Consider the following 11,165-nt stretch of genomic DNA (forward strand, 5'->3'; position numbering starts at 1 on the left):
GGGCGTGGGCAGTGAAAGAGCGAGAGGGAGAGACAGAGGTCACGGCGGGACAATCAGGCCTCAGGATGGCAGAACAGACGCCAGAAACCACAGGGTCCAATCCCCTCATTTCACAAATGGAGAAACCGAGGCCCAGGTGGAACAAGTGACTTCAACAAAGTCACACGGTGGGGACTCACAGTACAGCCGGGGTCAGAGGGAGCCTGGGGAGCTGCTCAGCTGGGTCACCCACAGTCGATGCACCAGTCCCAGGCAGGGTGTATTGGGGGGGGGCGTCTGGTTAGGCTCCTGCCTCTTCTTCAGGGTTCTGGGCTTCCTCATGGAGCCCAGCTCTGTCTCAAGATCTCCCTGGCCTGCGGCCAGCTTTGTCCCTCCACCCACCTAGCACCCCCTCACTTCCCAGCCTCTCCTGGCCTTTCATCCTGGGCCAATACTTGGTGAGTGTGGGCAGGAACTGCAAAATGGGGTAGCCACTGGAACTGGGGCCAAGATGCCTGTGGCAAGGGGCCACCCACTGGTCTAGGCTTCAAAGCCAGGCCATCTGGGGCAGTTCCGTGCCCTCCCAACCCCCCAGGAATGGGCCATCTGCCCCCAGAGGAGGGGGATTGGCCACCATAGCTCCCTTCTGAGCATTTATTATTATTACTGTTTTATCCTTTATTATTTTTATTACTATATATTTTTCTTTTTTGCCCTGTCTTACAGGGTCAATTTCTTTTCTTTTTTCTTCTTTTTTTTTTTTCTGGTTTTGAATTTTCCTGTACTCTTCAGTATAAGGATGAAGTTTTGGGATTAGCCCCAATTACAGATAAGGAAACTGAAGCAACTCCCTTTCCTTCCTCTCTCCCAGCCCACTTTCTCATAAAAATAGAAATGTAAAATGAAATTGGAACTCACATCTTCTTTACTCATGAACCCAAGCTCTTAAGAACTATGCACTCCTGCTTTTTGATCAACAATTAATAGTAATCATCTTTATTATTAGCAATAATAATGATGAAAATACCATTCTATTTTTGTTGTTGTTTTGTTATGTTTTGAGATGGAGTCTTGCTCTGTCGCCAGGCTAGAGTGCAGTGGCGTGACTTTGGCTTACTGCAAACTCCGCCTCCCAGGTTCAAGCGATTCCCCTGCCTCAGCCTCCCGATTAGCTGGGACTAAAGGCTTGTGCCCCCATGCCTGGCTAACTTTTTGTGTGTGTGTGTTTTAGTAGAGACAGGGTTTTACCATGTTGGCCAGGATGGTCTCGATCTCCTGACCTTGTGATGCACCCGCCTCCCAAAGGGCTGGGATTACAGGTGTGAGCCACCGTGCTTGGCCAATACCATACAATTTTTTTATGTTGCAGGAGCAATTCCAGCTGCTATTCATGTGCAATTCACATTTATCCTCACAATACCCCTGTCTCTCAGGCTAATCCCAACTTACCTTGTTATACCCATTTTACACACGAGTAAACTGAGGCTCAGAGGGATTAAGTAACATGCTTAAAGTTACCCAGCCAGCAAGAGTGGGATGCAAATCCAGGCAGTCTGGCTGTAGAGGCTGCATTCCTAACCTTTAGTTGTCATGCTAACCCTTCATCAAAGTCACGCTTTTTTTTTTTTTTGAGACGAACTCTTGCTCTGTTGCCCAGTCTCATGCAATGGTGCAATCTCTCGGCTCACTGCAACCCCTGCTTCCCAGGTTGAAGCAATTCTCCTGCCTCAGCTTCCCTAGTAGCTGGGATTAAAGGCACCTGCCACCACATACGGCTAATTTTTGTATTTTTTAGTAGAGACGGCGTTTCACCATGTTGGCCAGCCTGGTCTTGAACTCCTGACCTCAGATGATCCACCTGACTTGGCCTCCTAAAGTGCTGGGATTACAGGCATGAGCCACTGCACCCAGCCTAAAGTCATACATTTGATAGGGCTGCATTTCACAGCCCCAAAAGGAAACAGGTGTGGCCACTTTACAGGTCTCAGGACTCAGATATCCTCCAGGTCACCCAGGTGGTAAGAAGCAGGGCTGGATTTCATCTCGGATGATCGAGTTTCCAGTCATGCTCTTTTCCTCTGCCATAAGAGGCTCCTCTTAGGCCAATTCAGAGGGCAGGGTTTAGGGACAAGAGGCACACAGCAAACTGTACATGTCCTGGATATTTGGCAAATGTGCTACAGTTTGCAAAGCATGTTTGCAACCAACAGTTCCTTTATGCTGCCCCAGAGCCATCTGGACTCATCTGTGGACCCAGCGGGCCCTGGGCTCACCCTCTTCTCCTGCCTCACTTCCCTCCAGGTCTCCTGAGCTCCAGGCCAACTGGGCTACCAGCTCCTTCTTGTACATATGCCCCAAGTTCCCACCTCTGAACTTTTTCTTCGAATGCCTCTCCTTCCATCTCACTTTGTATAAATCTTCCCAATCCTTCAGAGTCTTGTTCCAATGCCTCCTCCAGCAGGCAGCCTGTCCTGATTGCTTCAGCTGGAAGAGAAAGAGGAACGAGAGGAGGAAAGGAATAGGCATTTCCTCAATGTTTATTCAGTACCGGGCATGTTATATAACCTCGCAACAACTCTGTGACATAGTCTGTTTCTGCCCCATTTTATAGGCAGAAATTGAGGGGAAATGACTCGCCCAAGCTCACACAGCTAGGAAGGAAGCTTCTGGACTCCTCATCTAGTGCTCATTCTCCTGCTGTAGTCAGGAGCCCTGTGGGGCCGATGAAGGCAAATCTTCCACCTCTCTCCTTCTTCGTGGTTGATCCCTGGGGGTGGTGATCTGATCTATTCCCTCCCTGCTAAAGCCAGAGCTGCTGACAGCTTGCCATTGGCTCTTCAGCCAGGGCTGGCTTTTGTTTCTGCAGCCCAGTTGCTGAGTTGGGGATTTGTCTCCCAGGGGCCCCTCTTCCCTCCCTGCCTATAAGAGCCTGATCTCGGCTGGTCTCAGATCTGACATGTTCCCTGGGCCTATCTCGGTAAGTCCCAGGTTTGGAGAAGGGGGTGGGATCAGAGTTCTGAGTGAGTATCCCGGGAGGCGAGGAGCCCAGGTCCCTAGTCCTAGGGATGTCACTGTGTCATCCTGAATGCCATCCTCATCCTAGCCAAGGATGAGCCCCGACCATCAAGACCAGTGCCTGCTCCCCTCATTTAAAAACGAAATTATTCCCGTAGCCCTGTTGCCTAAATTTCCACCATTAGAGCTACCTCTGTGAGCTAGGTGCTGTCTTTGAAAGGGTTATTTTACGCTGAGCATTTTAGCACTCACTGGGGCAATGCACCCACTCACCAGCAGCCAGAGAAAATTTCCCGTAACAAGCAGATAAAAGAATACGAAGTTGGGCTCAGAGGCAAAGAGACCCAGCATGGGTGAGTTTTGAGATGGGGACAGGATGGAAGATGGCATTAGTGACAGATGGAAAGGACAGGAGAGAGACAGGCCAAAGCCACACATTGCCCCTAGCCCAGTCACTCCTGGACTTCCCATCTGGATCCTGACCGGGTCCAAATTAGCCCTCTGCATAAGAAGAGCAGAGGGTCACGGTGGGAGATGATGACGTTCTTCTTTTCTGTAGGAAGGGGCCACGATGACCCTGCAATGCACCAAGTCAGCGGGACCCTGGAAGGTAGGAAGAGGCATGGGGAGGGGGTGTCCAGGGCGTGTGGGAGGGTTCAGGTTCCCAGGAGTCCTAGGAGAAGGACATTATAAATGCCTGTTTCACAGAGGTACAATCAAAGCTCAGAATCAAGAAGGGACTTATATGTCACATACAGGGAGATCAAATGTGAACTTGGGTCTTCTGGTTCCCAAAGTTGACCTGTTCCACTCTCTGGCAGAGATTGCACAGTCTTTGAGTATGACTTCTTTGGCCATCTCTGTGTTTGTTTGTTTGTTTTTGTAAAGCTTTTGAATTTATCGTCAGCCTTTAAAAGTTTGGAAGAACCACATAAAAGTCCAGAACTAGTGACTGTCTTGAGAAATTGGAAGGTCTGGCCCATATTCCCACTTGGCAACCATTGGTGGCCACCCATTTACCCAACACCTGTGCTCTGTAGTTCTTCACAGTCCTCACCGCACCTGCCTGCCTGGCTCCTGGAGGCATCTGAGTTTGCAATCCCCGCTTTACCTGCCAGATCCTGGAGTCAGCCCCCAACCCCTCACCCTCCATGGGACTCTGATGCGGATCTCCACCTTTTTTTTTCTGGCACAGATGGTGGTGTGGGACCAGGATGGCTTCCAGGGTCGGCGACATGAGTTCACAGCAGAGTGCCCCAGCGTGCTGGACCTTGGCTTCGAGACTGTGCGATCTTTGAAAGTGCTGAGTGGAGCGTGAGTCTAGGGGGTTACTGAGTCGGGGTAGAGGGTGGACAGGAAGGGACCTAGAGAGGGGTGCTAGGACTTTTAGATATTCTAGGTCCTCTCTTCCTAGGCTCTTACTGGTGTGCCCTCCTGAAGTGCTGAGGAGTGTGCAGGACTGCCATGTAAGGTTATGCAGGTTGCACACTGCCCAACAGTAGGAGGGTATTATTTGCACAGACCCTGCCCACTGGATGAGGCAGCCCTGCAGGAGAAGCTCCTTAGAATCCAGTGTTGAGTGTAAAAATGTCCCTCCTACCATACATTGAAAGCCAACATCACTCACCATAAGTAGAAGGTAACTGTAAAAATAAATGTAGTGCTTTAAATGCTATTAATTTTTAGCTAAATAGTCGTGCTGCTAAGCATGTGGCCCGATCATTTTTTGCAAAAAAAAAAAAAAATTTAAAAACAAAAAAGAGAGTGAGTGAGAGAGAGAGAGAGATTAAAGAGATGTAGAGAGGTATTAAGGACACACTAATAACACACCAAGACTTTCTAGACCAATGCCATTCAGTAAACCTGTCTGCAATGATGGAGATGTTCTGCACCTGCCGTGTCCATTTCAGAGCCGCTGGCCAGATGTGACCATTGAGGATTTGAAAGGTAGCCAACATGACTAGAGAACTGAATTTTTTATTTAATCTTAATTTATGTAAGTTTAAATTTAACATGTGGCCAGTAGCTTCTATATTAGATGGAAGGTTCTAGAAGGTTGGAAAGTAGTTAGAAAGAAGATGTGGCCAGTAACTACCATATTGGATAGAAGGTTCTAGAAGGTTGGAAAGTAGAAAGGAGATGTAGCCAGTGGCTACCATATTAGATAAAAGGCTTTGGAAGGTTGGAAAGTAGATAGAAAGGCGATTTGGAGTCACTTAATGCTATGCCTGTGAGTGCCACCTGAGGTCATCTTGGGTGATTTTTACTCTTTTAGCTTTTGATTTGTGCCGGTGGGGAAAGGCGATCAGATGAGAACAGAGGCTTTCTAGGGAGGGGTATGTCCAGCAGACTTACAGACTCAGCCAGTAAGCAGATGATGAGCTTGGATAGATTCAGTTTATTACTTACACAGACAGCAAAGGCAAGGTGCACATGGTGTCAGCCCCCTGTGTCCCTTGTCCTATGGGGTGACACCAAAACAAAGGGGGCCGGATGACAGGCAGCAGAAATGGTGGGATCCCCGTGGCTGGAGATCCACTTTTATGCTTCAGCGATAGCCCGCTGCAGCCACCTGCGGGGCAGCGAGGTGGAACGCCCCACATCTCAGAGTGGCCAGAGAGGCAGATGAGGAGCTGCCACGTAGCCGCCTCCCACAAGAGAGGGAGGAAAATGAGAGACGGACTTGCAGCAGCTCCTCCAAGACTTCTCTCACTTCTTTTTTTAAATCCAGAGGGGAAAAGAGAGTCCATGTCCCAGCATTCCAAGCATAGGTCTTGAGACATTAAGAAGGGAATCTCCCCACACCCTGGCAGGATCACAAGGAATTCCACCAAGGCTTAGGTCAGTCTGCGGTCAGCATTGCCTCCGTGGCCTCCGTGGACACGGACAAAGGTGCAAGGTACCTATGGGACACACAGCAGGTCAGGTGTAGGTCTAGAGCAGGATTCCTCAACTTCAGCACTACTGATGTTTTGGGCTGGACCATCCTTTGCAGGAAAGGCTGGCCTGTGCTTTATGGGATGTCTAGCAGCATCCCTGGCCTCTGCCCTCTAGATGGCCATTGCAGCCCCTCCCCTAGTCGTGACAACAAAAAAATATCTCCAGACATTGCTGAGTGTTTTCTGCGGGCACAATCACCCCTGAAGGGTTGTGATTGTGACCGATCTAGACCCATTTGCTGGTCTAGAATGCAGGGTGAGGAGGGTGCTTACCTCCTGCACTCTCTATTCTCTGTCTGCAGGTGGGTGGGCTTTGAGCATGCTGGCTTCCAAGGGCAGCAGTATATTCTGGAACAGGGCGAATACCCGAGCTGGGATGCCTGGAGCGGCAACACGGCCTACCCTTCTGAGAGGCTCACCTCCTTCAGGCCGGTGGCCTGCGCTGTGAGTTCTGCCACTGCTACGTCCTGGGGAGGCCCAAGCCCCTCAAGTGGACACTGTGGAGTCAAATGTCACAGAGTTGAAAGTCTCATGTCACCTCTTCAAGCAATGTGATAAGGGCTGTTCAATCTCTTTCCTCTCCAAGCCTCAGTTTCTTCCTCTTGAAATGGGCCAATATTAGCAATGTCACTGGGAAGAAGAATGTAGAGCATCTGGCCAGAGCCTGCCTTAAACTCTGTGCTCACAGGAACCCTGGTTGTGAAAGGAGCCCCTGCCAGCTTTGTGCCCTTTTTTTGTGTGTGATTCAGGGACCCTGAGAGAAGCTGGGTACCAGGGATAGTAGGCCCAAGTCGGGAGGAAGGATTTCATTTCTTGCTCCTAATTCATTATCAGTGCTCCTGATTTTACATGTTACTGCTGTTTGTGGAGTGTGGGTGGAGGCAGACATTATTATTTCCATCTCATTGATAAAGAAATTGAGGCTCAGAAAGGTGCATTTTAGGCTGGGCACGGTGGCTCACACCTATACCCAGCACCTTGGGAGGCCAAGGCAGGCAGGGCAGATCACTTGAGGCCAGGAGTTCAAGACCAGCCTGGCCAACATGGCAAAACCCCATCTCTACTAAAAATACATTAAAAAGTTCGCTGAGTGTGGTGTCGCATGCCTGTAGTCCCAGCTACTCTGGAGGCTGAGGCAGGAGAATCACTTGAATCCAGGAGACGGAGGTTGCAGTGAGTGGAGATCGCACCACTGCACTCCAGCCTGGGTGACAAAGTGAGACTCTGTCTCAAAAAAGAAAAAAGTGTATTTTATTTTCCAACTCTTATTAATTTAAAATGGCATAAGGTGCCATATTTATCATCTAAAATTCTGAAGGAAAATCTTGCTATGGCCAGGGTTGAGTGTCCCTTATATGAAATGCTTGGGACTAGAAGTGTTTTGGACTTTGAATATTTCTCCCCAGAGTTTGCAATATTTGTAATACTTACAGTCGAGCAGCCCAAATCCAAAGATCCAAAATCTGAAATACTCCAATGAGCATTCTTTGAGTGTCATGTCATCACTCAAAAAGTTTTAGATTTTGGAGCATTTTGGATTTCAGATTTTTAGGTTAGGGATGTCCAACCTATACCTCGGCTTACCACTGGATCCCCAATTTGGGACATAAAGGTTGGTTCCTTTTTTTTTTTTTTTTTAACTGCTATGAACATCCTTGCTGCCTATTTATTCCATGATTATTCTCTTTGTGGAAATTTCTGGAAGGGCAAATGGTAAGGTTTCTGGTATCTGTTGCCTTATTGCCCTTCCAAAAGGTTTGCAAGGAAGGCTGATTTGGGAGACAAGGGCAGGGGTACAGAGGCCAGGAGAGGCTTCTGGGTTTCTAACTGGGAGCCTGGTGGTCTGACTGTGTCCCATGTTCCTGTAGAACCACCGTGACTCGAGGCTGACAATCTTCGAGCAAGAGAACTTCCTGGGCAAGAAAGGAGAGCTGAGCGATGACTATCCCTCCCTCCAGGCCATGGGATGGGAAGGCAATGAAGTAGGGTCCTTCCGTGTCCACTCTGGGGCGTAAGTGTATCCAGGACTCTGCCTGGCAGGGGAAATAGGGGATATTGGGAGGGGTAGGGGTACCTCCTGTGAAAACTGTGTGCTGGGGGCTTTTGTGCTCTGATGCCCACATTCCAGAGAAGAACACTGAGGTACAAGGAGGTATCAGGCAGAATCTGAAGGATTGAAACCCAGATCAAGCTGGTTTAAGCCCAAAGGATATTCATTGACCGCCGCAATTAGCTTCAAGTTCAGAAACTCAGATCAAACTGGTTTAAGTCCAGACGATATTTAGCGGCCCCAGTAGTTAGCTTCAAGCAGAGCTGGATCCAGGTGCTACAGCAGGTATCTGTCTCCCCCCAACAACCCCACACCTGTTGCTCTGCCTACTTCTGTGTGGCTATGTTCTTAGATAAGCTCTTACTGTGTGAAGACAAAGGCAGCAGTTTCATCTTTACATCCAGCCCTAGGGAAAGACAGTGCCCAGTCTCAATGATTCTATTAAAGGTTCCAAGAAAGGTGCTCACTGGTCCAGCTGCATCCTGTGCTGAACTCTGAACCAATCACTAGCCCCACAGGAATGGGGTGTTCTGATTGGCTAGGTTTGGTCATGTGGTCATTGCTAGCATCAGCTGCATTTTCTCACCTTGATTGAGAGCGAGAGGCAACAGGGTCCATGGCCAGAAGAGGGGAGAATGAATGTCCCCAGCCATAAAGAAATAGGTGTGGCTCAAGCAACGTGCTTAAAGTCCATGAGCAGGTAGGTAACAATCCAGCTTCAAACTTGGCACGGCCTGGCCCTTTCTTTTCCACCCAGGAGGTGGCAGGTGAAGGCTAAGGTGTGAGATCCTTATTTAGGGAGGACATCAGAGCCACTTTCTGAGGTGCCCCTTGGCTCCTGGTAGGCAGGGGTCAAAGATGGGAAGTAGGGTTTTTTATTTTTGTTGTTGTTTTTTTTTTCAGCTTTCAGGAGCCATCAAAGAATCATGTTCTTTTAGAGTAAGAGGGACCCCTTGTGATTCTTGAGTTCACTTCCTCTTTTACAGAAAGGGAAATGGAGACTTAGAAAACCAGACACCAATCCTTGCCCTGAACAGTGTAGAAATCAATGAATTGGGCCAGATGCAGTGGCTTGCGCCTGTAATCCCAGCACTTTCAGAGGCTGAGGTAGGAGGATCACCTGAGGTCAGGAGTTCGAGACCAGCTGGCCAACATGGTGAAACCCCATCTCCAGTAAAAATACAAAAAATTAGCCAGGTGTGGTGGCTATGCCTGTAGTTCCAGCCACTCGGGAGGATGAGGCAGAATTACTTGAACCCAGGAGGCAGAGGTTGCAGTGAGCCGAGGTTGCACCACTGCACTCCAGTTTGAGCAACAGATCGAAATCCTGTCTCAAAAAAAAAAAAAAAGAAAGAAAGAAAGATAGCCTTTTTCTTAGAAGTGCCTCTGGATATGGAAGGAGGGGGAAAAGGGAAAGAACGAGACTTCCCACTCCTTCACTTGTTCATTTATTCAGCAAGTATTTAGGGAGCCCTTCTTCTGTGCTAGGCCTTTATATATTTATGCAGGTGGAGATAACGATGAACAAGACATACACGTTCCTATACACTCAGGAGCTTACCTGCTGGCAGGGGAGGGTGATATTTTACAAATAATTTGAAAATTATCGAATTACATGAGTGCTACAAAGGTATAATAAGGGACTGTGGCCTAATTTGGGGAATGAGTCAGATTGCCCTAATAATTGAGCTGAGCCATGAAGGACAAATACGACTTGTCCAGGACAAGAAAGACCAGGATGGTGCTTCTGGCACAAGGAATGGCATGATCAAAGGCCCTGTGGTAGAGGAGAGGGCATGGCACCCTGTGAGCACTGAAGAAAGGCCAGGATGGCTGGAATGTGTGCGTGTGCATGGATCCCTTTGCCCCTGTGTTGATCACCATGCTGGTGTCTCTGTAGAGTAATTGTCTGCTTTTTCTCTTTCCAGTTGGGTTTGCTCCCAGTTTCCGGGCTACCGAGGATATCAGTATGTGCTGGAGTGCGATCACCATTCCGGTGACTACAAGCATTTCCGGGAGTGGGGCTCGCATGCCCAGACCTTCCAGGTGCAGAGCATCCGCAGGATCCAGCAGTGAGCAGGGGCGTGGCTCGGAGGAGCGCATGCGCACTTGTCTGGCATGGAGGCGCTCTGGAGGCTGTGGCGTGCTCGCTCCTTCTGCCTCCCCTTGTAACCTGTGTGAACCCAGCACCCGTGTGAACCGGTCCATGCACAGTCAGCACAAAAAACTCAAGCGAATAAAAAAGAGAAAGTCCGGTAGTAGCTGTGTTTTTCAATTTTGTTAATCTTTTCCAAGAACCGGTTTTTAGCTTTGTTTTCTCTATCATTTGTGTTTGATTCCACGGATTTTTACTCTTAACTTCGGTATTTCCTTTCTTCTGTTTACTTCAGGCCTACTTTGTTCTGAGTTTTTCTAGCTTTTTTTAAGGCAGACTTTTGGGTCATTAATTTTACCTCTCTCTCCTCCCCCGCCAATACAGTCATTTAGCTCTAAATTTCCCTCCAATTACGGCTTTAGCTGCTTCCCACAAATATTAATTTTATGTGTTTTCATTATCATTCAGTTTGATATTTTCTAGTTTCACTCGTGATTTTTTTTTCTTTTGACTTACGGGTTATTTAAAGGGATGTTATTTAAATTCCAAATACTTTAGGATTTTCTAGGTGTTCTGTTTGTTATTGGTATGTTTTTTAGGACCAATGTGGTCAGAGAAGATACTGTTAAGATTTGAATCTTCTGAAATTAATTAAGATAATTAAGACTTATTTTATGACCCAGCACATGGTCTTTTTATTGTTATTTTATATTACTTTTGTTTTTATGAGACAAGGTTTCACAGTGTCACACAGGCTGGAGTGCAGTGTCGCAATCTCGTCTCACTGCAGCCTCCATCACCCAGGTTCGAGCAATTCTCCTGCCTCAGCCCACCAGCAGCTGAGATTACAGGTGTGAGCCACCATGCCTGGCTAATTTTTGTATTTTTGGTAGAGATGGGGTTCACCATGTTGCTCAAGCTTGTCTTGAGCTCAGGAGATCCTCCTGCCTCAGCCTTCCAAAGTGCTAGGATTACAGGCTTGAGCCACCGCTCCTGGCCACATGGTCTATCTCCGATAGACTTGGTAGTACACTTGAAAACCATTTATATTCTGCAATAGTTGGGTGCAGAGTTCTGTAAATGTTAG

The 11,165-nt window shown here is 48.1% G+C and overlaps 1 protein-coding gene across 1 annotated transcript; it reads left to right on the forward strand.

Annotated features, from left to right (window-relative positions):
• Window positions 1–2,873: 2,873 nt before the first annotated feature.
• CRYBA4 (crystallin beta A4) lies at window positions 2,874–10,241 on the forward strand. The gene is made up of 6 exons (XM_012464915.2): window positions 2,874–2,956; window positions 3,554–3,604; window positions 4,190–4,308; window positions 6,236–6,377; window positions 7,802–7,944; window positions 9,912–10,241. The coding sequence occupies exons 1-6, from the start codon at window positions 2,936–2,938 to the stop codon at window positions 10,057–10,059; spliced, it is 624 nt and encodes a 207-aa protein (XP_012320338.1). The 5' UTR covers window positions 2,874–2,935; the 3' UTR covers window positions 10,060–10,241.
• Window positions 10,242–11,165: the final 924 nt, after the last annotated feature.

The sequence above is a fragment of the Aotus nancymaae genome, unplaced genomic scaffold (genome assembly GCF_030222135.1).
Source record: "Aotus nancymaae isolate 86718 unplaced genomic scaffold, 86718_ANA_hifiasm-v0.15.2.pri h1tg000076l, whole genome shotgun sequence".
Classification (NCBI taxonomy): Eukaryota; Metazoa; Chordata; class Mammalia; order Primates; family Aotidae; genus Aotus; species Aotus nancymaae.

Coding starts and splice junctions, on each gene's coding strand:
- CRYBA4 (XM_012464915.2), top strand. CDS start 2,936: ATGTTCCCTGGGCCTATCTCG. Junction 2,957..3,553: donor TGTTCCCTGGGCCTATCTCG/GTAAGTCCCAGG, acceptor TCTTTTCTGTAG/GAAGGGGCCACGATGACCCT. Junction 7,945..9,911: donor TTCCGTGTCCACTCTGGGGC/GTAAGTGTATCC, acceptor TTCTCTTTCCAG/TTGGGTTTGCTCCCAGTTTC.